The sequence below is a fragment of the Neophocaena asiaeorientalis genome, unplaced genomic scaffold (genome assembly GCF_003031525.2).
Source record: "Neophocaena asiaeorientalis asiaeorientalis breed wild unplaced genomic scaffold, Neophocaena_asiaeorientalis_V1.1 scaffold391, whole genome shotgun sequence".
NCBI lineage: Eukaryota > Metazoa > Chordata > Mammalia > Artiodactyla > Phocoenidae > Neophocaena > Neophocaena asiaeorientalis.
In genome coordinates, this window is record NW_020174056.1 from 214,057 (window position 1) to 241,085 (window position 27,029).

The 27,029-nt window shown below is 37.8% G+C and overlaps 1 protein-coding gene across 2 annotated transcripts in view; it reads right to left on the reverse strand.

Moving 5' to 3' along the window:
* The window catches only part of UNC13C (unc-13 homolog C), a 580,525-nt gene that overhangs the window by 38,882 nt on the left and 514,614 nt on the right, over positions 1–27,029 (reverse strand). For both annotated transcript variants that reach the window (XM_024754347.1, XM_024754348.1), the window contains 3 exons: positions 24,733–24,789; positions 18,458–18,538; positions 11,294–11,441 (listed from right to left, as the gene is read on the reverse strand). In XM_024754347.1, coding sequence (XP_024610115.1) covers positions 11,294–11,441; positions 18,458–18,538; positions 24,733–24,789 — 286 coding nt within the window. The remainder of the gene's footprint in view (positions 1–11,293; positions 11,442–18,457; positions 18,539–24,732; positions 24,790–27,029) is intronic.

A 27,029-nucleotide genomic window follows, 5' to 3' on the forward strand; every position in this document is an offset into this window, starting at 1 on the left:
AGTACTTCTTCTTGTAGATGTGGACTCTGTGCCTTGCAGACATGCCCTCCTCTTCTCCTCTTACCTGAACCTCAGACATTTGTCAAAGCCCACCTTGGGCCACGCTTCTCTGAATCCTCCCAACTCTCCTGCCCACAGTCATTTCTCCCTCCTTGAAAGCCCTTAGTACTTGGTCTTTAGATTCACCTGGTATTTAGCGTAAGCTACCTTGTGTGATGCTTTTTCCCTCTCATGTAGCTGTTGTTAGCTTCATTGTAAGCTCCTTGGAGCAGAGAGTTTTCCCCGTGTCTCCTACCAGCATAGCGCTTTGTGCATATACCAAGTGTTCAAAAAATACACAATTATTTGACAACCACGGCGCGTATGGAGAAGAAGTTTATAGAAACTGCAGGTGTGAATCCTTGACGTCTCAGTGTGGTAGGTTTCTCAGTCACTCTGAGAGCCCCTTGGTAATGAGGTACAGCTCACAGAGGAGCATGTGATTGACTATTGGCTTCCTTGCTCAGAGAGCTGCATCCTAAGACAGTTCCTCTCTGTTCATGTTTGTAAAAGAAAGAGGTACTTTTTAGACAGTGTGTCCAATATCAGTGATGCACTAAAAATTAACATTGAGAGATTGCTGTGCACTAAGCACTTCACGTGTATACCACTGTGATCCTCCCAGGACCCAGTGGACTTTGGAATTGCTATGTTATCCATTTTACAGATGGGAAAATTGAGGCTTAGAGAAGTTAAGTGACTTGTCTCAAGGTCATATAGCCAAGCAGAGGTAGAGCAGATGCTTGGGCCATGACTGCATGGTTCCCCATTTCCCTGTTTTAACCAACATACCAATTTCTTGCCCCTTCTTCTCCATAAATAGAGACCTTTATGCCAGAGGTTTATACAAGCTTGACTTTCAACCTTTAAAGATTGAGATTTACTATTTCCATTTTACTTAACACAGTTCTTTTTCTAAGATAAATCAAACACTGAATAGCAAGGCTTATCTTCTAGTGCCACGGGATAACCGAGGGAGAAAATATCCCATATCTTTTCTTGGAAGTTAATTATAAAGGGCACATAAAGGTTGTAAAGTAACAGTCTGCAATTTTCAATTAATGCTACTGAACCCACTGGTCACAGCAATCTGTTCTCAGTGAATAAAAACAGACGTTATGGCTCAGAGGATCCAGAGAAATTGTCTTGTGTTTTGCTTTCTTGACTCAGTGATTTGAAGAATGTTTTTCTGACATCTCAGTTTGTCAGCATTTCCATAAAATTCCCAACAACTCATTCTAACCTCTGTTTCACTTTCTAATCAGTCCTAAAACAAAAATAACAATAACAAAAACATTGAGGAATATCATAATTACCCATAATAAGAAAGTGTTAGATAATTTTAAGAATACCTGTTTTATCACTGATTTAGCATTTGCTTAATTTTAATCAATGCATAACAGAATTACTCTGGTCATTTTCTTCATAAAATAAGATATATAAATAATTAAATTACATATACCCATATAGCATATATATGTTTGTAAATATAACACGTATGTGTAGTTCATACTCTGTAAAATTCTCCTACCAACAGAGCAATTCTGAGATCCTTTGAATCGTAAGGAGAAGGTTTAATTGGGCTGTTTATTTCATCCCACAGATTTAAATCCAAGGCCCTGAAAGACATTAAAACCTACCACCTTGAACTGATTATACCTTGGTATTCAATGAAACTAATTTACTTTGCAGATCAAAGTGTGTTCTCCACATATTTCTTTTAAAATTATGATTCAACAGAAATTCCTGGACATTTTTTGATAATTTGAAAGTGCAGAAAATTATAAGCAGGCAGGAAAAAAACATACTTTCACCACACAGAAGTAAATGTTGCTTTATTTTAATACTCTATAGAAGAAATTTTTTATCCTAAATTTCTATTAATTTGACAAGATTTATTTCACCAGCTCATGCCTATTAGAGTGCTGAACTACATCTTGAACCTGCTTGCATGTCTCCATAGTTATTCGCACAGCCTAGCCTCCAACCTGGCTGCCTTCTTTTGTCTTGTCTCCCTTCCGTCTTTTTCTGCACACTGTACCCTTGCTCAAATCACTTCAATGGCATCTACTGCTCTTGGGTGAAATGCCCATCTCAAAAGAGCACCCAGAGGCAGTGTGGAATATCAGACCAATAATCCAAAGACCTCTGTCTGACTTTGCAGGGCTGTTCTCAGACTCAGGAGAGAAAAAGGTATTTGAAGATGCCTATAAACTATAGTAAACTCCAAGGGTGAATGGTTATGCATTAGATCTTTGAATGTAATGCCAATGTCAAGTGCTTTTTGTTGTTGTTTGTTTTTAGAAACAAAATAACTTTTATTTCATTTAATTTTTTGGTTTAATTTTAGAAAAATATGCACATTACTCATTATCAGAATGGTTTAAATCCAACTTAGCCTTTAAGATGCAACTAACAGAGAGTACTTAAGTGAGAAAGCAGTGTTCTAATACCACTGATATTCTGCATAGTCTTGGAATGAGATCTGGTTCTCACCCAATTGAGAAATGAAGAGATACCTTTCCATTACAGACAGTTGTATGGGTAGTGTTATGGAAAAATTAATCTTTCAACTAGTTATACTAAAAAATGAAGCAATAATGAAAGTACCCTTTTTCTGACCTAGAAATATGCATACTTAGATAAGCGCAAAAAGAATGATCATTTCCCCATTACATGACATACAACAAACATCTGCTTAGTTGTGCTATGAGGGCTCTTAAACTTTGCAAATTTCACCAGTGGCTCCCAGTTGTCTCCATCTGATTTCCAGTTTTCAGACATGAAACTGAGCAAGATAAACTGCATTATGAGAAAGTGGGAGCTGGGATTTTGTTGACTTGGCCAGAGTATAACGGAAATATTCTTGTGAGTGAAAAGCTAATACACTCTTCTGTTCATTCTGGGTAGCTCAGTCATCAAAATGCAATGTTTTCTGTTTCTCATTCCAAAGATAATTATTCTGATGCTTGATTTGTTTATTTTAAAATGTTAATCTTTGATGACCCAGAGTTGGCATGGAAGAAAAACCTAGCAAAGCCACGAAGATCTGCCTTTGTGTGCGTCGGGGTATCATTAGCAAACAGATGGAAACTCAAATTAGGGTAATTTTGGTTGCTTTAAGAGAGAGACTGTTTGTGAAGGTTTAGGTGGCGGGTTGAGGGATAGTGGGGCTGTTAATATCCATAATCCCTAAAGCCTGAGGGGCGGAAGTCACTACCGTGGTCCACAAGGAGAGTCTTCTAGGGAAGGCAACTTTGAGAGGCTTAGAGTCAAAGGACAAAGTCAGCTTGAATGAATGGATCATGCCCAGAGGGAGCGGACAGAATGAATACCTCACCTCACTCTTTCCTCCCCCAGAGATTTGTAGGGGCTCCCTACTGGCTGAACCCAATGGGAAACAAGGAGTAAGAGAGTCTATTGTTGCAATCAATACGCCCCAGCCCCAGGGAAACAAGGAGTAAGAGAGTCTATTGTTGCAATCAATACGCCCCAGCCCCAGGGAGAAAGCAGGGTGGATGAGAAGGGGCAAATGGAAGATATTCAGCACAGCCTTTCACTGTAGTTTTAACTAGCATCTAACACAAAGGCTGGCACATGGAGAATGCTACTAAAAATGCGTCAAATGCAAGCGTATACAAATGTATCTGTGACCTGGACTCAACACAGTAGGGTATTTCATTTTTTACTGGTTATGTTTAAGTTCATGTAACAGATTGAATAACACATGGTGATTTCAAGAGTTTAATACAAATGCGAGATCTTATTCTCTCCATCTAACTTTATACAGCCCTTTGTATTTCTCCAGTGGCACTTACTATCTTCTACCTTGTAAAGAAACTACTCAACACTATCAGCCATCAAACTGTAAACTTCTCTCTCTCTCTTTCCTCCCTCTTATCTCTCCCTCTTCCTCTCTTTTGGGCTGTAAATATACTTGCTTTCAATAAAGATTTGTAATGGCATCAATTCAAATAAGAGGACTGTGTCATATCACACAATTAAAAATTTTCTGCATTTAATTTCCCAGCATTTATTTTTCCTAAAATTCACTAACGCGCCGACTTTGTATCTGGCACTATACTGAGCACTTAGATTTGAGGGATGAGTAAGCAAGGCCCTGTCTTCTAGGATTTACATGGGGAGAAGAGAGAAATGTAGATTAGCACTCATGACATGACTTTATGTGCAAGGGGAGTGTTACAAAATGATCTTTCTACTGGTGGGGGACAAGGGTGAGAAGAGTAGAAAAGAGAAGAAAGACCAGAGCAACAGCCTAAACACACACACACACACATACACACACACACACTCCAGAGGAGTGAAATCAGCCTATGTTAGAAAAGGTTTTCGGAAAGCAGGATGCATTTTCTTATTTTCAACTTAGATTACTACAGTACAATTACTTGCAAGTAACATTCAAAAGATGCCCTGGCCACTAAGCCTGCCCAGTAACTGGGGCCAGAATGAGAAGAAACTGGGAAGCAAGGAAGATGTTCGGGGATAGAGTTTGTCGCTGATGTGAAAAAGATACCAACTGAAAGATTATCTCCGGAACAGAAGGGAGCTTTAGTCTTACCAAAATGAGAAGTAAGAAGTATGGAGTGTAACCCCAATTATTCAAAACTATGGAGAAGAAAGCGCGGGGTGGGTGTAGGAAGTAATAATACATTCTGCTTTCTTCGCTGATTAAAATAAGTGTGAAAAAGTGGGAAGGGCGTTGTCTCTGCCACTTAGCTATATGACTTTAGCAAGTTTCTTAATCTATTTGTGCATTTCTTAACCTGACAAGCATGGATGAAGTTACTCACCTCGCAGGACTGGTTGGGAAGACTGGCACAATGGTGGACAGCTTGCTTTCAGTGCCCAGTACTGCTCAGCATAACTGTAACCCTTATCTAACACATTTCTACCTTGGGGAAGGATTCAGTGTGCTCAGACCCTATCACATCACCACTCCTACTAAAGTTATTTGTGTACAGCTTTTTGACTGCACTGAAGAGCCTCACCCAGCGTTGAATGTCATCAGACCAACTGCAATATTTGAAGAGCCAAATCGCATAAATTCTCAATTTTTCCACCGCATAAGAAATCTAACCTCTTGTCTTAGAAGGCGGTGCTAGCTAGTGGAATCCCACTGTCCCAGGGATAAGACAGGGGCAGAGACGTGCTGGAGGGGATTCTGGTGATCTCTGAAAGGCTTATTAGCTAAAATGAGAGACCACTTCTGACTGTGCTTTCAAATCAGTATTAAATTGAAGATGGCTAAATGAACTTTATTTAGCCTGAAGACATTCCTCAGCATTTTCTCCCATAGGTGGCATCAAGGTGAAGTTTCAGCTGTGGCCCTTGGCCTAAAGGCTAATCTCTTTATTTTGATGCCAGCTCTTCTGCCAACTAAATATTATTAATGTTAAGTTCTACATTTCTGATAAGAAGAGACCTTTTCTACAGTGAACCACTTCACAAAGGGTTTCTTTTCTTCTTATGGACATATCTTTTGTAATTTCAAGAACATAATTAGAGATAATGCTTTATACATAATGACTGTATTGAAGCATATTCGTAGATTCAAAATGTGAGTCAGTAGCTATCTGATTTACATTTCAGATTAAAATATATTATACTCTACTTTAGCAGGAAACAAGTTATTATAATGACCAAAACGATCTGATTTAAATTTTAAGAAATTTCAAATAAGCAAGGACTCAAAGATATTGCTCATAAAAAGTTAAAAAGAGGACAGATTATAGAGTAAAGACATTTCACTTCATATATTTTAATATATAGTCTTTTTTTTTTTTTTTTTTTTTTTTTTTTGCTTTATGAGCCATCTGTAACTTAGACATAAAAAATCCCCTTTGTCTTTAGAGCTTTTTAGATTTAGGTTCCTCAAGCTGTAATAAATGCTCAGGTAAGGAAACAATATGACACAGGATAGGTCAGCAATGAATCGTTCTGTGTCTCATTCCAAATTGTGTTATCCATTGAAAAGAATTCTACTTAATATGTTAAAGTTTTATACATTTTTCACTGTCTGCTACTGCATGAAATATTCAAAGAGCCCTTGGTATAATGAAATAGCTGTTAGAGAAGCTTTTTTAAAAATGAGGATGAATATTGTAATTAAGATTCAAGAAATGAATTTTGTACCAGCTTCTAAAACTGTAAGTAACACATTTTTGAGAAACCACAATAAAAAAGTATAAATTTTCAAGCTAACTACCCAATTTAGGCCATAGGGCCAACTCCAAGAGAAGAACATGGTAATTACTTTAAATATTAAAATAATTTCTACTAACATTACACAAAATAGTTAACAGTGCAAGGAACTCTAAGGTACTTTTAAACCCTATTAGTGGTGATATGGTGAATTTTGCTTTAAAAGCAAAATAAACATTTTTTCCTCATAAAAATATACTGTGGATGTGCTTGACATGTTGGGATTTTAAAATTAAGAATGCAAGTATATTCTTTCCTGGACAGTTTCTGAATCCAGAATGCCTTCCTCTTTCTACCTCCTCATGACTCAGTTTTCCCACTGACTGTTCTGCCTTTCCGGTCTTCCCAAGGCAAATGTTTCCCTCTTCTAACATGACATGTTACATCACTTCTCAAGTTGTTTCAGTCTAGTATTAGAGCAGGGTGTCCCAACATCAGCACTATTGCCACCTGGAGACTTTAGATAACTTCTTGTTGTGGACTGTCCTGGGCACTGTAAGACGTTTAGCAGCCTCCCTGTTCTCCACCCACTAGACACCAGTAACATGACCACCACTCCCAGATGAGACAACCAATGCTCTTCAGATATTTGTAGTTAATTGCCCTGGGGGGACAAATTCACCTCTGCTTGAGAACCACCATATTAGAGCACCTGGTGTGGTACATAACACTATGTTCAGCTTTGAATATATGCCCCATGGTATGGGACTTTATTCAGAGGTGATGCTCAGTAAATATCTGTTAAGTGAATGCGGCATAATATGGTGTTTTCTTACTGCAGTACCTTGCTAGACTAACAAACATGATACTCTTTAAAATCGAACTCTCAGTTTCACTTGAGGACTTAAGAATACTTCTCTATCCATTTGGCATTTGTTTATTTTCCAATATTTGGAATAGAAAGAGGAGAGAAGACAGTGTTTTTCCAAACTGATGGATTTCACTTGAACTCTGTGCTCATAAATTTCTAATGAAACTCTATTCCTTTTTTTTTTTTTATTACTGGAGAAAGAGGACATCTAAATCTATTCTAAAAAGAGATCAAAGAAAGAGGAAAGGAAGGTGAAAATGGAGAGAATGGAGCAAGGGAATAAAAGGAATAAAATAAAGCGTAAGTGAGCAACATACAACAGGTTTTTCTATACTCGCAAGCCCATTTATGTAAAAACTGAATTAAAAATATTTTTAAGGAAAGTATGTCTTCCAATTTGAAGACAGTGAAAAAATAATTCATTAATTATTCATTGTTTCTTTCCCGTATATTTAATGTTACAATTAATTTGCTAACACAGATCAGGAAAAAACAAAGGAGAAAGAGATGTGAAAGAACATTTTAACAAGAGAGAGGGAAAGAAGAAAATGGAGTAAGGGAAGATTTTATGAGAATATGAGAACAAAATATGGATGCTTTAAAAAGCACAGTAAAATTTCTAAAGGATTCCAAGTTCTTCATGTTGATTAAGTAACACTTGAATGATGATTCATTAATACTTGTAGAATGTGAGTTAGAAATGGAGACAAAAAATCAGTTTGTTTTGTCAGTCATAAAGTAAATGAAATATGTAAAATTTGTTTCCAAATAATGTTCACTACTTTATAAGCTGAGTTTCTCTAATTGGTTCTGTATTCCTAACTTAAGAAATCGTGAGAGAAAAAGCTCAAGTAATGGGGAAAAATTCATTCAGGGTATTTGGCCTTTATAATTTAATTAGCATCAAGAAGATGCAGGCATCATGGTTAAGTGCACAGGATTTAGATCTAGAGGAGCTGACCTGGAATCTGCATCCTCACTTTCCAGCAGTGTGACCCTGGATTTGGGTTGCCCCGGGAGCAGAAAGTTGAGACAAGCATTCCACGGTAAATGGTCCATCTGGGAAGGCATCCTCCCTGAAGGGATGAAGCTTCATCTCACAGGGGAACTCTGGAGTTTGCGTAGAATTCATTTTAGAGTTGTCCCAACTGAGGAAGCTGACGTTTTGTCTGTTTTTTAATCTGCCAGCTTCCTATCTTTCACTGGTTGAGGGCTGCTTCCTGGGGGTTAACTGTCTGACAGCCCAGCTTACCCTGAATGGGGCTCCTCAGGCAGAGGGTAGCAGGGGTTTGCAGTGTGTAGCACTAGCTCCCATTTCAAATTTTATATTTGAAAGATACCGTAACACGAGTATGGTCTTTCTTAATTATATTAATAAAATATAAATTAGATGAACAAAAATTGAACAATAAATATTCACGGGTATTTGGTACTGAGCCAAGTTCTAGAAAATTACTTGAATAATTGCAACAATATTTACACTGGAAACTGAGACTTCATTTGGTCATTTTGGACTCTGCCTGATACTAGGATAGCAGGTACAAAAAAGGGGGAGTTGATCCTACTATTAATTGTAAATGTGCATCTGCAGGGAGGATCCCAAAGGAATCCCAGGGGTGGCACCCAAGTTCCTCTCTTTCAACACACCCCATGTCAAATGTTCATAGAAGAGTAGAGCAGCCCATGTAAATAAGACCCTCGAGAATTCAAGTTTTCTATGTTTCTCTGTCAGTTAAAGAACCCTGGAAGCTGAGGTTCTTTAGAAGCCAAAGGAAATATGGGCTGGCCCCGGGCATTTGGAAGTCATACACACAGCCCACGACTTTAGGGACTGTTATAGAAATGGGGATTGCATCCTTTAATATGTTCTATTTTGGGGTATGTCATACAGAATTCTAACATTCAGTGAATTTTCCTCTATCTCTCCTTTCCCTATTTTATAAGGGATATGGTCCTGTTGCTAACTTTATTATTCAGTCTATGGTAATGAGTATTGCGATAGGATTGTGATAGAATTGGAAGAAAGGGATAAAAACTCAGAAACACTGCATCCATTAATTGACGAGACTTGGCTCGCCTCTGTTTTTGATTGAACAATGGTTATGTTCTGTTAGGCAGCAGTGTTTCTTCCTCTTCCCCTCCCCCAAGTTTGAAAGTATAAGCAAGTATCTGAGCAGGTAGAAAGGAGAATTGTAGAGAGAGGGCAGGTGACAGGGGAGAAGTCCCCATTATCACCACAGACGTGGAAAGCGTATATGAGCTGCGGTGGGTCCCACTGGAGGAAGCTGGGCTGCAGCCTTCTGGCTGGGACCCCATTGCAGAGGGCTGGACACTAGGAGCAGGAAGCCACAGTAGGTGCTGCAGGAGGCAAGAACTGAGGGCTCCCTGAAGGGAGCTGAGCAGATAGGAGGATCCCTAGCACGGGGCCCTCAGGAAGCAGGTACTGGACGCAGCTGTACAGGGGGCATGAAAGACATCGCCCTCCTCCCCTTCAGTGTCTGCCCCCAAAACCCTGAAGCAGAGAGGGGTCTAGAAGATGATGGGGATGGGGGAGCAAAGTGCACCTTCAAGTCCCCTTCACACCTCAGGTCCTTTGGGACTGATCATGCTGGGCTGGGGGGCAGTTGGAGGGATGACAAGGGAGGGAGGGAGGAGATGGAAATAGTTTCCACCCAGCATGGCTGAAGGTAACTATCAGAGAAAAGGCAACCCATTTCATATCCATAGCCTACCAATTTCAATTATGCCAAAAAAAAAAAAATTGTGTACTTAGAAAAAGCCAGAAAAGGGAAGTAAAAAAAGAAAAAGAAAGACCAAGACGAAAATAAATTATGTTGTCAGGGATTATTAGGATTATGAATCCTCTTTTTCCCCCCCGCTATTTATTTTTGATGTTGCCAAACAATTCATACAAAAGAAAATCAACACGTGTGCCAAATTCCATACACCAAAATTGATACACATATGTAGTTTTTTTGGTGTAACATCTATGTTGAAACATGGGGTGTGTGTATATACACATAATGTATACCTGTAAAAGCAGAGCTAAGTTTTTATACACTCACATTCTTTAGGAATAAAGCAACGACACTATTCTGATAAGATGTGTTAGAATTGCATTCATATTTACAGTTTAGAAAACCTTGAGGGATCATGGGTTCAAGGAGTAATGTATATCTTGACAAGGCTTTATGACTCAACTCTTTTCTCCTTTCTGGAACCATCCTAAAAATGTAAGCTGGGTTTGAAGATCACATTAAAAGGAGTATTTATAGCATTTAGTCAGATACTATCAGAAGAGTGTAATATTAAAGACAGGTCAAGCACCTACCTAGCACCTACCTACCTTGGCATTATCTTCCATGTAATTAGAAAAATGAAAATATCCATGACGAAACATAGACAAGTCTGGAGCATTCTCATCTGAGGAGAAAGATCCGTATGCTTCCTTTGAAGGAGCTCTCATGAATGAAGACAGTGTCCTCTTATTTCTTTTTATTATATCTGGGAGGCAATTTATTATGTTCTAGAGTTTGAGCCTGCATATGGCTTTTTTTTGACTCAGAGGGACGTTTTCAATGATCTCTCAGAAATGCTAGATCTTAAATACATGGAATTACCAAAATATAATAAATCACAAAGCAACTTGAAAGAAAGGTTGTTTAACAGTAATATCCTAGAAGCTTATGAGGTGGGAACTTTGCCACATGAAACGGATCTGAGTTTCCAATGAAATACTTGGCTCTTGGCTCATTTCAAAGTAAAAGTTAAAATTTTTCTCATATGAAGTTAGGATTAAATGAGTTTGCCCTCCTGAAAACCCGACAGCGGGAGATTTTTGCATTTGAAGTCAGGATTTGGGGAATTATGCTCTTACTTTGGAAGTTACAAAGACCAACAAACACTAACTCTTTTGTTCTAAATTGAGACTGTCACAGTTACGGATATTCAAAACTAGGGTTTACTAAATTTTATGAAATTAGAATCAAGAGCAAAGGTCAACCACTCTATATAGTTTTAGTATTGAGCATATCCCAGTGTTACTGAAATTATAAAATAATTTGCTAAACGTTGGGCAATTTTCTATGAATAATAATTACCCATTCTTATTGCTGCTTTAAGTTATTATAGTCAAATTAGAGATATTATTTATAATGATTTCTCTGTTGAAGTTTAGTTTGTGTTCAGTTTACTTATTCTCACATCCAATGTGTTACTTACTCTGTGAGGTTTGAGTGTCTATGAATTTCTTTATCAAGGCATCAGTTGTTTGGGTATAAAGACTGAGAGCGTATCTCAGAGACTGAAGATCTGGGCTTTTCTCCAAGAAATTCTTTTTCAGGCCATTTCCTCCTGCATGAAAGTATTGCTAAAAAGAAAAAGAAATAATGTCAACAGAGGCATTTAGAAAGAAGTATTAGATGAGGGATTTTATTGCCATAATCGTGAGGCTCAAATGGGATAATACAGTATGATCAACATGAGGTAGATACAAAGAAATAGCACCAGCTGGCCACTGCCAAGTCATGACCATGTAGTTCAGGTTCCCTCAGTATCTCTGAAGTGTTGCTCTGCATCACAGACATCAGATCCTCACAGCTTAAGACTCTTCCTCTCATTCAACACTTAAGTTAAAGAAATGGGATCATGAAGATGCAGTGGCCAGCATGCTTACTGAACGGCAGGTGTAGATACTGTGTCAACTTGGTTGTTGACTTCCGTTTCCAGAACATGAGAAAAACGTCCAGGGTTGTCAACTTTCATAAAGAAGGTATCTCCCGGTCATGTATTTTCTAGATACTAGTTTGCAATTCTAGGACAGGTGCCCACTGCTCCCATCTTCCCCGTGATCTAATCACACAGTGGTGCACACATAGGCCAACCTGAGGATGCACAGTGGTCCTTGGAAATCCAACATCTCCTGAACCTTGTGTCTGAGAAATGCAATGAAACAGAGTTTCTTTCTTCTTCTTTTTTTGCTCTTGTCGTCCAGCAAACTCAAAGCATTGCAATATTTATAGGAAAGGTAATAGAGAACATATATATTTGACAATAAATGAGGTGATTGAGGGATATGAGCATTTCTAATGCTGCAGGTATTAAGCACAGACATCACTTTGGAGGACTCACTAGAGATACGTGATGGGACTAAGGATGTTATTTCCCAACCATTTAGAGATGATAATGGGTTTACAGTATTCTATTAATGTTAGGTAAATGGTTCTCTCTCTCTCCCTGTACCAACAAAGCTAAACTACACCCTCATTGCAACCTGCCTCGTACAATCTAGGATTCTCACAGAATGGCATGTTTTGGAAAAGCTCAACAAATGATTCTGATACACTCTCCTAAATGGATATATGTTATCCCTCTATCCCACTTCTTAAAAATTTCTGAGGTGAAACATGTCAGTGAACTGAAAATTCATAATTGTCTTAGTTTTCTTCCCTAAGTAGAAACACATTCTGAGCATTTGTAGGCATCTGAGTGTAATTTCAGAGACCGTAATGTAGAGAAGACTAAAGGCACAGGCCTGAGGAAGTAGGCAATGGTGATATGATCTGAAGAAAGTTTGTTACAACTGCAGACACCCTCCTCCCAAAGAAAAAGCCATGGCCACTTACAGTTCTTTTCCACTCCAGCTGGGCGCACTGTGAAAACACAAGCTGCGCCTAAAGCTACCTATGGTTATGAAGAGGAGGCACAGCAAAATGGGAAGAGCCTTTTCTTATTTTTGAAGAGTCAACAAAGATGTAATATTTAAACTTGTTCTATACCTTGATCTTCTTATATAAATGTTAAAATATTTTCACATGTAGAAAGTATCAAAGACTGAGAGTCTGAAATTGTTCAGGTGCTTCGGTGGATGAAAAAAATATCAGAGTCCCTTTCTTTAGGAAAGGTGATATGATACTTAAAGTGGAAAAATATTAAATGAGTGTATTGAAAGGGGAAGGTTTCACTTGGACTTGATTGTCTTTCCTGGAGGAGTGGTGGGGTGAGCTCTGGAGCTCTGTTTACGTAATGACCCAGGGAAGTATCAGATGAAATAACATACCCTAACTGTAAAGAGCAGTGGGATAAACTGAACTAGGACTAGGTGGCATCTGTGGAGGGGAAGGCATTCTCCCTGTCAATGTTTCCCAGACAAACTTCAGTTTTGTCAAACCTGAGCATAAGTGCTGGAGAATTAAATTAGTAAAGTACAGGAAGAATAACGAGCAGCAGCTACAATGATGTTTCACGATCTCTTGGCAACTGAGAGTTGTTAGAAATGCAAATTAATTATTTCTGGTGGGATGCAACTGATGACTGTTTTGTGGCTAGATCTGTTTTGCCTCTCTTTGTAAATTTATTTCAGCTTTCCTCATTGCCTATCTTTATGTGTGGTTCTTGGAAATCTTTGAGCCAGATATAAGATCTTACTGGTTCCCTCATTAATTGATGAGTTAAATAATATTCCGGACAAGTTTTATAACTGCATGAATGTCACAGTTATACTCTAACTTTTTAAATTAATTTTTATTGGAGTATAGTTTATTTACAATGTTATGTTTCTGCTGTACAAAAAAGTGAATCAGTTATACATATACATATACCTACTCTTTTTAATATTCTATTCCAATATAGGTCATTACAGAGTACTGAGCAGAGTTCCCTGTGCTATACAGTAGTTTCTTATTAGTTAACTATTTTATATATAGGAGTGTGTATATGTCAATCCCGAACTCCCAATTTATCCCTCCCCCCTTCCCCCTTGGTAACCGTAAGTTTGTTTTCTACATCTGCGACTCTATTTGTTTTGTAAATAGGTTCATTTGTACCATTTTTTAAAAAGATTTCACATACAAGCAATATCATATGATATTTGTCTTTATCTGTCTTACTTCACTCAGTATGACAATCTCTAAGTCCATCCATGTTGCTGCAAATCGCACTATTTCATTCTTTTTATGGCTGAGTAATATTCCATTGTATATACGTGCCACATCTTCTTTATCCATTCATCTGTCAGTGGACGTTTAGGTCGTTCCCGTGTCCTGGCTATCGTAAATAGAGCTGCAATGAACACTGGGGTACATGTCTCTTTTCGAATTATGGTTTCCTTTGGATATATGCCCAGGAGTGGGATTGCTGGATGATATGGTGGTTCTACTTTTAGTTTTTTAAGGAACCTCCATACTGTTCTCCATAGTGGCTGCATCAATTTACATTCCCACAAACAGTGTAGGAGGGTACCCTTTTCTGTGTTTTTTAATCACTGTTTCAATTTCAGTACTTGTGATTGGTTTGTTCATATTTTCTAATTCTTCCTGGTTCAGTCTTAGAAGGTAGTATCTTTCTAAGAATTTGTCCATTACTTCTAGGTTGACTATTTTATTGGCATATAGCTGCTTATAGTAGTCTCTTATGATCCTTTGTATTTCTGCGGTGTCAGTTTTAACTTCTCAGTAAAGCCGATTTTATCTGATATGAGTATAGCTACTCCAGCTTTCTTTTGATTTCCATTTGTATGGAATATCTTTTTCCATCCCCTCACTCTCAGTCTGTATGTGACCCTAGGTCTGAAGTGGGTCTCTTGTAGACAGCATATATATTTATCTTGATTTTGTATCTATTCAGTGAGCCTGTGTCTTTTGGTTGGAGCATTTAATCCATTCACATTGAAGGTAATTATTGATATGTATGTTCCTATGACCATTTTCTTAATTGTTTTGGGTTTGTTTTTGTAGGTCCTTTTCTTCTCTTGTGTTTCCCATTTAGAGAAGTTCCTTTAGCATTTGTTGTAGAGCTGGTTTGGTGGTGCTGAATTGTCTTAGCTTTTGCTTGTCTGTAAAGCTTTTGATTTCTCCATCGAATCTGAATGAGATCCTTGCTGGGTAAAGTAATTTTGGTTGTAGCTTCTTCCCTTTCATCACTTTAAGTAGATCATGCCACTCCCTTCTGGCTTGTAGAGTTTCTGCTGAGAAATCAGCTGTTAACTTTATGGGAGTTCCCTTGTATGTTATTTGTTGTTTTTCCCTTGCTGCTTTTAATAATTTGTCTTTACTTTTTGTCAGTTTGATTACTATTTGTTTCAGTGTGTTTCTCCTTGGGTTTATCTTGCCTGGGACTCTGTGCCTCCTGGACTTTGGTGGCTATTTCCTTTCCCATGTTAGGAAAGTTTTTGACTATAATCTCTTCAAATATTTGCTTGGGTCCTTTGTCTCTCTCTTCTCCTTCTTAGACCCCTATAATGCAAATGTTGGTGCATTTAATGTTGTTCCAGAGGTCTCTTAGGCTGTCTTCATTTATTTTCATTCTTCTTTCTTTATTCAGTTCCACAGCAGTGATTTCCACCATTCTGTCTTCCAGGTGACTTATCCGTTCTTCTGCCTCAGTTATTTTGCTACTGATTCCTTCTAGTGTTTTCTTCATTTCAGTTAGTGTGTTGTTCATCTCAGTTTGTTTGTTCTTTAATTCTTCTAGGTCTTTGTTAAACATTTCTTGCATCTTCTCAATCTTTGCCTCCATTCTTTTTTCAAGGTCCTGGATCATCTTCACTATCATTATTCTGAATTCCTTTTCTGGAAGGTTGCCTATCTCCACTTCATTTAATTGTTTTTCTGGGGTTTTATCTCGTTCCTTCATCTGGTACATAGTCCTCTGCCTTTTAACTTTATCTAAGTTTCTGAGAATGTGTTTTTTGGTCCACAGGATGCAGGATTGTAGTTCTTCTTCAAAAGCTCAACTTTAAATACAGTTTCTCCATTGGCCTCTGTAGCAGCTTGCAGAGGCTTGCAGCTTGATTAAGTTGTTAGCTGTGTTTCAGAGCTGTTGCCTTGTCCTTTTATTTTCAAATACTGTTGATTTGGCTCAGTGTTGGCAGGTAAATGTAATGTCTCTAAGGCCAACCACGCCAGTTGCGGCAGATCATTGTAATTCTGTTTCTTGTGCCATGTTCTATCCTTTTAACTTACAATTGAAACTACCTGCAACTGGTATGACTAATCCAGTCCAATTAGAATTTTAGTATTTAAGAAAGTTAATATTTTCATCGGTACTTGTGTAGAGGTTGAAGGATTTCATATTATTTTAAATAATTAAAAAGAAAACGAAATAATTGAAATACAGTATTTTAACTTAAAAAGAACTAATCTCCCTGTAGGAATATTACTTGTTTTGGCTTGCTACATTTTCCTACACCTTGTTAACATTTAGTTAAATAATGAAACACAGAAGCAAGGACACTGATTTTAGAGTTTGGAATCTTTTCTCAGCTCTGCCACTTACAAGCAACTCTGTGGCCTTAGGCAAACAAGTTAAACCTGCTTAGCCTCTGCTTTTTCATCTGTAAAATGTGAATGATCATTCTTGATGTACCTAACACCCAGGATGCTTATAAGGATCATGTCTTTGGCAGCCTGGGTAGCGTCTACTGCTTCGGTATATCTTTCTCATGAAGTCTCGGCCTTACAGTATTCCCTTTGCTGGGCTCCCAGCAGACATTGAATCACTAGCTCTTGAGGCTACAGTTCTTTTAAGTAGTACTCCTCTTTCTCCTGAATTCCTTTTCAGTCAACATTACGGTTAGTGCCTTGTAGAATAGTCAGGGCGAATTTCAGAATCAGAAAAGATAAGAGGGTCTCAAAGCAGGTAAAGCAGGTGTAGCGTGGGGACCCCAGAGAAAAAGTTGGGAAATAAGGAGACTGAAGACCTGACCTCAGACTCTGAGGTTCAGAAGGACCAGGGTCAGACTCTGGTCCTGGAGAACAAGATAATGATGTGGATCCATTTGCTGGATCTTGGACACCAGGCAGTAGTTTCTTCCTGAAGAGCAAGGCCAAGTGTCTGGTGGCTGAGGCTGAACTAAAATATCATTGGATGACCTGGGAAGGAAAATGGGATAGTTGAGCTGTCAACACGTAGATCAGGGGGATCTGCTTGGGGATCAGGATTGTCCCAGAGTCTGGGCAGAACTAGTCCTGCAGGAGGTGGTCATTTGTCCCCACCAAGAAGAATTAGAGAAATGCTGGGGTTAGGAACAGGAGCCAGGCCTGTCAGTACATTGAATGCCATTCTCTATGTTCACAGAACATATTTTTCTTGCGCTCTCTCTTAGAGTCATCCATTGACCTTATAAAATCCATGAAGGGCTGAATTCTGATTTTAAAAAATCTCACTTTTTTTTTTTTTTTACTGTTCATGGTGTGCCTCGGAGTTATTTTTTCTACTATCACTTCTTTATTTGTAGCCATTAGTGCTTCTATAACTCCACAGGGTCAGTCATTTCTTATTCATATTTTTGAAAATTATTTTCAAAAAGAACAGGTTTTTTCTTTTTTCATGTTTACTATTAAAAAAAAAGATTTTGCAAAATGTTTATACTTCCAGCCCATACTCTGGCTGCATCTTTAGAAACTCCATCACTGTCATCTCACTGCTGAAATTCACGCTTGCCACATTCCACCAGGTGTCACAAAATAGTCACCTCACAAATTTCATTTTGCAGTTTTCTGAAGCAGCAAAAGATGTCCTCTTATTAAATGCTGAAACTACAAAAGTCATGAAGTAATAGTGTTTTGAAGGTGTCCAACTGTTATACAAATAGAACTCTGTTTTAATGACTACCGTTGCAGTGTCTGTTTCTATCCAGTGAGATTATTCTGTGCTTGGAAAATGGCTTGTGGTAGCTCACAGTTCTTTGCTAAACTATTCACACATCCTTGATAACAGATGCTTCCCCAAGTGAAGTATTGAGACATTGGACACAGTCCAAATTTAGGAGATGAATTAATTTTTCACTCTTTAATAAACTTTCACATATAAATATAAAATGTATGTATATAAATCTATGAAGAACCACATGAAAACAAAGAACTTCTAAGTTATGTTTTGAGATCTGCCTATATTTAGCCCACAATCCAATAACTTTTGGTCAACCTCTGGCTATGAAAAATTGATGCACACAATGCAATGCCTTTGCGTTTTCAGCAGAAAACTAAATTATTGTCCTTACTAAGAGAGAAGAGAAAATTCATCTTTCCAAAACCATTTCAGCAAGCATAGAAAACACAAACGGAAATTCTGTTAACCCTAAATCCCCTGAAGCATCTATTTAACTGGGCTTTGGGGGTACATGTCTTTCTTTGAAAACACCTGTTAAACATAGATTTCAAACACATTTTCTAAAGGTAGACAAAGGAAGCGACCCTAAGGGCAGAGCAATATGGATGTAATAATGACATAGTATGGCCTAAGTCTGACACACTCCCAGAATGTATGTGTACAACTGTCTACTGTGTCTATGGATGGCACAGCTCTACAGACAAGCATATGGGGTTACCTTTCTCTGAGGGTACACAGAGAACTGTGGATCCATATCCAGGGACACTATAACCTTACCTTGATGGTAGCCAGGACCACCTCCATTATAGTACACTGTCTCGGTGTCAGACCCTTGGTATCCTCTCGAATCATGTGCTCCTGGAAAACAAGTGAAAAACTGCTTATAAAATTACCAGTTCATTTACTTAACAACTGTTTTCAAGCAAAATCTGTATATAATCCCTGTATGCAGATATTTCCCATTTGAGATATCTTTTTCATATGAACACATTTTAGAGGATGATTTTGTCAGATATTTAATAAAAATCCACTTTGCCAAAAGAAGAAATGCTTTTGAATGTTTTAATTTTAAAATGCTTTTAAATGTTTACTTAACAAGCAGTGCTTTGATTCATAGGTGGCTTTATTTTTCACCTGCAAGCCAATGGTAGGGAAAAAAAAAAGAGATAAACCTGGAAAATGTGTGTCCAAGCTTTTCCATCTTAATTCCTGCTTTCTGTTCTGTCACACAGAGGAAAGAGGAAGGTCCATCATGTAAGGGATTTAGGAGGTAAATTTTAGCCTCATTCAATTATCACTGATAAAACCTACTTTAAGTATAATGCTCCCACTTTATTTTCTTTCTAGGATACCCTTAATGCTTAGTCATTACCAGGAAAATTCCTAAAGAATTAACTGATTTCGGCTCTGGAGATTTTCTATATTTTAAATTCATTGGAGATTTTCTATATTTTAAAGTCATTTTTCAATATTTTGGAACTGATTTCCATATTAACAATGCATTTTCCTCATTGTTCACTATGAACTCTCTCTTTATTTAAAACTATTTTAGGGAAATGATGGTAGAAAGTTGAAGACAACAATAAAGGAACTTTGTCTAAAAGAAAAATTTAGAAATTCCTGACCCCCATATTGATATAATCTCCCCAGGGCTATCCTATGTCAACAACATTCAACAAATATTTATTGAGTGCTTATTATGTGCCAGCACTGTTCTAGGTGACAGATATATTGTTTCATGAAAGAAAGACTTTCATTCTCCTGGAACTTAAATTCTAACTTATGTAAGTGCCTCTTTGTGAATTAGAAGGAAAGCTGATGTAGCTCTGAGAATACATGACTTGGTCAAGGGATCAGTGCTTTTGGTTAGTAATAAAAGGTGCCTCTTTTTCTACGGGGCACAGCTGCACATCAACACATGTGGCTTAGCAAGTGTTGCATGGTCCCTAAGTCGGCCGTCATTCACTCCCTTAGTGGGACAGTCTTGTGCAATGTGCGAATTGTACAGTCACAGACAGTGGCTCATCCTTCTATTCTAGCCTTTGTCTTACTCTGTCATTTAGTAGAGGCCATGGCTTTCTGAAGATAATCTATATGTTTGACTCACTTCTGCAGACTTTCAGTGCCTATCTTGGCAATTATCACCTGCTAGGCCCTCAATATGTTTTTCGTTTTTCGTAATCGAATTGTACTTCTTCAGCATATCCTATATCCTAAATGATTCAATAGGCTTGAATGGAATCACACTCCTTTGAATATTGTTGAAAACGTGGTATCATGCTGGACCCATGATATACACTTCTGCATCTCACTGCCTCTTTCTCGGATATAGAGATTTCAACACAAACATGAGTCCATTTAATATTTTAAAAATATTAAAAAAATGGGTGGTTAGAATATTAACTACCCATTGAGACCCAAAAAAAGGATGGAAATTTTTTGCCAAATTATAGAGAGAAATGCTTTACTTTATATTAAATAAATCTCTCTGACTTCATCAATCTTGACTGGCTTTTTGATGAGGTCAGATTATTTTTTAATAGATGCTAATACATAATATATGTTAGTGCTATAGAAAAATACAATTCTTGCAAGAAATGATTTTCTGGGATTTAGCAATAGCTCATTGAAATAAGGTAGTCTCTGAAAAAGTCTTGTAATGAGTTACTCCTTGCTTGCATAAATTCCTAGTCTCAGATGTATTTTTACTAACTGGTTTTGATACTGTATCACCCGTCCATAAAGATGTATTCATTTTTAAAAAAATGTTATGCCAAATAAATCTGATCCCATAAAATAGTGATAAGTTGGGCATACTTAATATACATACATTATAAAGTTCCAGAGGATGAAGTAATATAGAATATGTCCACATCTGAATAAATGTTTGCTTAATGAATTAATCCTAAATCATAATCACATGCAGAAAAGCAATTAGTTTCCCTCATTGTTCTATTTTCCTTGTTCTTTTAAGTAAGGTAGTCATTTGTTAATATTTCTATATAGGATTTCTGAATTTACTCATCAATACAATTATTTCAAATGATGCTTTTCCTGTGGATCAAATATGCTTTCAAATTAATACATGAAAATGAAAAGACCCATGATTTAAAATGAAAACATTGAAAGTGACATTCTAGTAAAATATGGGAAAACAGCTTTATAAAATTTGCAGTTCTGCCTAGAAGAGAACATAGGAAAACAGTCTGACATAAATTGTACCAATGTTTTCTTAGGTCAGTCTTCCAAGGCCATAGAAATAAAAGGAAAAACCAAGAAATGGGACCTAATCAAATGTACAAGCTTTTCAGCCACAGAGCACAGGGAGATCAGCTTGGTGCATTGCGACCACCTAGAGGGGTGGGATAGGGAGGATGGGATGGAGATGCAAGAGGGAGGGGATATGGGGATATACGTATAGCTGAGTCACTTTGTTATAAAGCACAAACTAACACACCATTGTAAAGCGATTATACTCCAATAAAGGTGTTAAAAACAATAATAAAAAACAAACCAAAAACTGTACAACCTTTTGCACAGAAAAGGAAACCATAAACAAAATGAAAAGACAACCTATAGACTGGGAGAAAATATTTGCAAGTGATGCGACTGAGAAGGGTTAATTTCCATAATATACAAACAGCTCATACAACTCAACAATAGAACACCAAACAACCCAATCAAAAAATGGGCAGAAGAACTAAATAGACATTTCTCCAAAGAAGACACACAGATGGCCACAGGCACATGAAAGGATGCTCAAAATTACAATCAGGAATCACCTCACATGGATCAGAATGGCCATAGTTAAAACTCTACAAATAAGAAATGCTGGAGAGGGTGTGAAGAAAAGGAAATCCTCCTACATTGTTGGTAGGAATGTAAGTTGGTGCAGCCACTATGGAAAATAATATGGAGGTTCCTCAAAAAACTAAAAATAGAGTGGCCATACAATCCAGCAATCCTACTCCTGGGCATATATCTGGACAAAACTACAATTCAAAAAGATACATGCACCCTTATGTTCACTGCAGCACTATTCACAACAGCCAAGACATGGAAACGACTTAAATGTCATTGACAGATGAATGGATAAAGAAGATGTGGTACATATATACAATAGTACTACTCAGCCATAAAAAAGAATGAAATAATGCCACTTGCAGCAAAACACGGATGGAACTACAGGTCATCATACTAAGTGAAGTAAGTCAGAAAGAGAAAGACAAATACCATGATATCGCTTATATATGGAATCTAAAATATGACACAAATGAAGCTATCCACAAAAAAGATACAAACTCACAGACATAGAGAACAGACTTGTTGCCAAGGGGGGGGGGTTGGGGGAGGAATGGATTGGGAGTTTGGGGTTAGCAAATGCAAACCATTATAATATATAGAATGGATAAACAACAAGGTCTTACTGTACAATACAGGGAACTATATCCAATCTCCTGTGGTAAACCACAAAGGTAAAGAATTTTTAAAAGAATGTATATATATGTATAACTGAATCACTTTACTGTATAGCAGAAATTAACACAATACAATAAATCAACCTCAGTTAAAAAATTTTCAATTCTGTGTTTTAGCTAGAGTTTTAATTTTTTAGATAATAATGTAGAGGGCTTATTGCTCTGTAATTCAAATGACAACTAAATGGACCAAAAATTTAAAAATCAAGGGACAACATTTGGAAAACTAAGTTATTTTTCCATCACCTATGGATAACATGAATCTATTTTTAGTCCTTCAGATTATTTCAGTCTTAATGAATTTAACTCTTTTAGGATATTTTATTCATAATTTGCTTTTAATTCATTATAATCAAAAGAGAATTCACTGAATTGAGGAAATTTTGAGGCCATGAAGGGACCTAAAGTGTGATGTTTTCTGTTTTCTGTGGACTCTGATTTTTCCCAGGTAGTGTGCATATGCCCACTGAGGATCCGGTCTCTCCCATCTAGTGTTCGTAAGATTTGAACAGGGCTGCCTGCACCCCCAGCTCAGGGGTGGGTGGGTATGTGAATTAAGCCAAATAGCATATGCCATTCCCCAGGCCACAGTGGTTGGCTTGGGAGTGGTGATAATATTCTATTAGAGTTGATGATGTGCCAGTGGATTTTGCTGGAATTCCTTGCACCAAGGGGGGGTGTTCTTTTTTTTTTACAAGATTTCAAGTTAAAAAATGTTAGATATAAGCAGAGAACCATCTTACAAACAGGAAGGGAGGTTTGTTAAGGCAGTAAGTCAAACAAGGAAAGAGCAGAGTTGAGAGACAGTGAGTAACTGGGTTCTGTAATATTGTTTGACTTCCTAATCAAGCAGTGATGGAAACCAGAGTTATCCCAGGAGTATAAAGTTTCATGGAGCAATGAATTCCTTTCTTGCTTTTGTTAGTCTGGCTTTCCATCACTTGAAACTGAAATAGTTATAGCTGATATAACAAACATTCAGTTCAGAAAACTGAAGCTGGGGGAGATGGAATATGTTTCCCGATGTCACACAGAATGCTAGACACATAGCCAGGGCTATTTCTTTTGTAATAAGCCACTGTGATGTTTCACTTTCATGGTTTTCTATGAGAAACTTCAATACTATATAAATCCATTTTTCAAAGTAGGGACTAGAAATGTCAGGGAGGTAATAAGAGGGATAAAGAATGCAATGGAGATCAAGATCCAAAACGATAGTTTGACAGTGACATCTACATTCTGCTTTCCCTCTGAACCACCGACATCAATGAATACCTGTGAGAATTTTATGTCATGGTTATGTCTTCTAAACGGATTATTGGCCTTTAATTTTTTTCTGACAAAGGGGATAATGAAGGTGATATAATAAAGTACTGATATTATAGGGCACCTATTTTATCTCAGTAAGTAATTACACAGTCAAATGGATTATCCTTTGCCTGTGTTGCACACACAAAACAATGCCAGTGATACCTAACCCTGAGCTGCCAGCTGGGGAGGAAGCAAGATCACCTCTGTGAGTGGGAGGTGGCATACTCTTGACAGGCACCATGCAAAGACAATGCATGCATTATCTCATGTATCCTCACAACAATTCTCTGAACCAGGTGCTAACATTGTCTGGATTTACAAATGCCAAATCTGAAAATTAGGTTAAATACTTTGGGCAGTATCACATACTTGGAAGCAGCTGAGGTAGAATTTGAGCCAAGGTGGTCAGTATCTGGAACCCATACCCATGCTATACTATATTCTAATAGGTAGTAATGGAACAGGAACAAATATTTCAGCTACAGGCACAATGTTGGCCTATATGTGGTCCACTGATACATGAATGGATAAAAAATGTGGTATATACTTACAGTAGAATATTATTCAGCCTTTAAAAGGAAGGAAATCCTGCCATGTACTACAACATGGATGAACCTGCAGGACATTATGCTAAGTGAAAAAAGCCCGTCACAGAACCGCAATATGTATGTTAATGAATCAAGTTCCTATTCCAGAGGGGAAAAAAACCTGAGGTTCCCTGCACAACTGCAAAGTCTTGTGAGTCTCAAGCGATAATAAAAGGTAAGGTTATTTATACAGCAAATCCTTGTTATAATGGGGTTGATTATGTCAGTGAGTTCAATGTCTGCTTTGATGAGTTTATTTTCCTGCATTAGGTTTCTTGCCTTAAGAGTTCTCTAGACTTTCCTGGATTTCTATGAAGCATTCTTTGCCTTTATTCATACAAAGTCAGTTTACTATAGAGAAGAAAATATGCTCTCTAATTTAGTCTAATTTAAAGCAGTAATGCTTCACGCTTCAACACAAAGTCAAAAATTCCCAGTTGCTCTACGAATTGGAAAATATGAGAAATATGGAGTGTGGGGAGAAGACGACAGTACAATTCAGTCCCTAAATTTTGATCTGATTCATTCTTAAAGCAGACTGTGAGATCCCAGACACACCTTCTCCTATAGTCCTGCCGTATTCAATACCATTACTAATAGGAGGTTGGTTTCTCACAGAGTTGCAGTCAGCTCGTTACTTTTCATAGACAACTAGTAATTGCTTTATTCTTATTACCTTCAGTTTGGATAGTTGTCCCAGATCTTTAGCTGCAATGAAAATCATCTGGGGTCCCTAGAGACACACACATAGAAAAGGAGAGAAGAGGACTCCGTCATAAGATCTTCAGTAACTCTCAAAGTAGAAATGTAGTCAACAGACAATGTACTCTATTTTTCTTATTATATTTGTGACTTTAATGCCATAAGCCCTTAACTGGTCTATTTTACAACTTGGATCAAAGATACCTAGTACTGCTGGCAATACGACTATCTTCATAGGCACCCTACTTCTGGAAGTTTTAGTCTGAGTTACTGAATGGGTTACTGCTAGTGTATCCAGTTTAGTGTAGTGTATGTATGATCTCAGAGAGCTTTATCTTTTCTTTCTTTATTTGTAGCAGAGGCAATTACTTCCCTCCACTCCCCACCCCCCAAAATAAATCTATGCAAAATGTCAAGATCCACAGCTGAAGAAGGTGGAGCTGGTCCACCTGACATGCCATCCAATCTATCAGAGCCCTGACCTCGTAACTCCTCCCTCAGCCAGAGGTTTTCCCTAGTACCCCAAGGCCCTGGGGAGAGCTTGAGAAACATCAGAAGCACTACTAGAATACTCAGCAGTAGCCTAGAATGTTTTCACAATAAGGAAAACCAGCTATTCTGAAGTAGTAGTCTCCATGTTTTTATTGGAGCCTGTATATTCATTGAGAAAATTGAGGTGATGGTTAGCTTTCCTAGGGAAGATCTTATATCAAAAAATGAAATGTCATATACAGCACTTGTGCTATTATAACATGATAGATGTAGTCTTGAAAAAACTCATATTCTATAAAATTGTTCATTAGAAATAGTAGGGCTTTGGGGGAAAATAGGAGGGAGCAGTGCAAAGTCCATGCAATTTTGTTACCAAAGAACTATCAAAAACAATAAATGCTACTTTGGGAGACAGCATGAACAGCTCAAAGGGAGCGCAGTGAAGCTGGTGGCTACCTCGAGGGATATTAAAAATGTAAAAAAAAAACCCCACACAACAGCACAATAGAGTATAACGTGGGCTGAGACAATGCCTGTAGAAGTGGAGCTCTGTGCACAGGGACAGGGTAGCCTGCCACGTGTGAGAGGCTAGGTGCATGTATCTGGATACAGACCAATGTGCAAGTATGCCCCCTTCCTCTTTTTTATCTTTTTAAAATCAGGATGAAAGGGCTCCTGCCTATGTAGCAGCCAGGCTGAGTGCTCTTTCCTTTTCTGCTGAAGTATATAGCTATTCTGTTATATTCCCAAGCCTCTCACCTAGAAAAATTTACTTATAAAGCAACCCAACTTGCACATTGCACTGACATCATTCCTCTATTGGCAAATTAAGTGACAGGTAACTGGTGTTACAGAAATGCATTATGTGTTATAGCAGAATAAGGGGTGTGTGAGAATGTGGGGTGTGTGTGTGTGTTTCTGTATGTGATTTGGCTACCCACACGTGTAGGCTATAATGATTATACCATACACTCATGGCATGAAGCAAAACTCAAAGTGATTTATATTTAACACTCACTGGCCGTAAATCAACACAAACATGAATCTTTGCACCTTGGAACACTTTACAAGAAAACATTTTCTATATAATCTCACTGGATAAATATGGACTGAGTGTGCATGATTAATGGTGTCAGTATATATTTTAGTTTAGTTTATAATTACTCATTATTTGCATCAACTTATCGTCCTCAGTCACAGACAAAAAAATCATTCCATAGCAGGTGCTCGTTAGGGTTCTTTCTTTCCTCGCTTGGCTCAGGATATGCTGAGTTAGCTGGACGGGGTATCCGCTTGACCACTGTCTGACTTTTGCTGCCAACTGATCTTTCTGGTTCTTTCTGATTTCACTGTGTATGATACAATCACATTCTTCAAATGCACTAAAAGATGTCTCCTGTATTAACCACTAAGTGCGAAGGTGACAGATAAAAGCAAAAGAGAAAAGTAAAAAAAATTCCAGATAGCAGTGTTGGCTTGCAGTGTTGCAGAAAGTGTTGCAGTGTTGCAGTGTGGCTGTATTGCAGAAAGAAACACAGCAGGCATATTCTATCAAAAATCTATTTCCCTGGGGTGGGGGGGGTCATAATAAAATTAAATAAAAATTACATGTGTAGACCAGATAACTCTACAAGTTGAGCTTTGATACATTTGTTTTTCAAGAGATAACGTTTGAAATGTCAAGCCAGTGTGAAGTATGACTGCTACTGCCACTATTTAAAATTGACGTGTGATGGGGGTGCGGGAGGATTGCATTGGGAGTTTGGGACTAGCAGATGC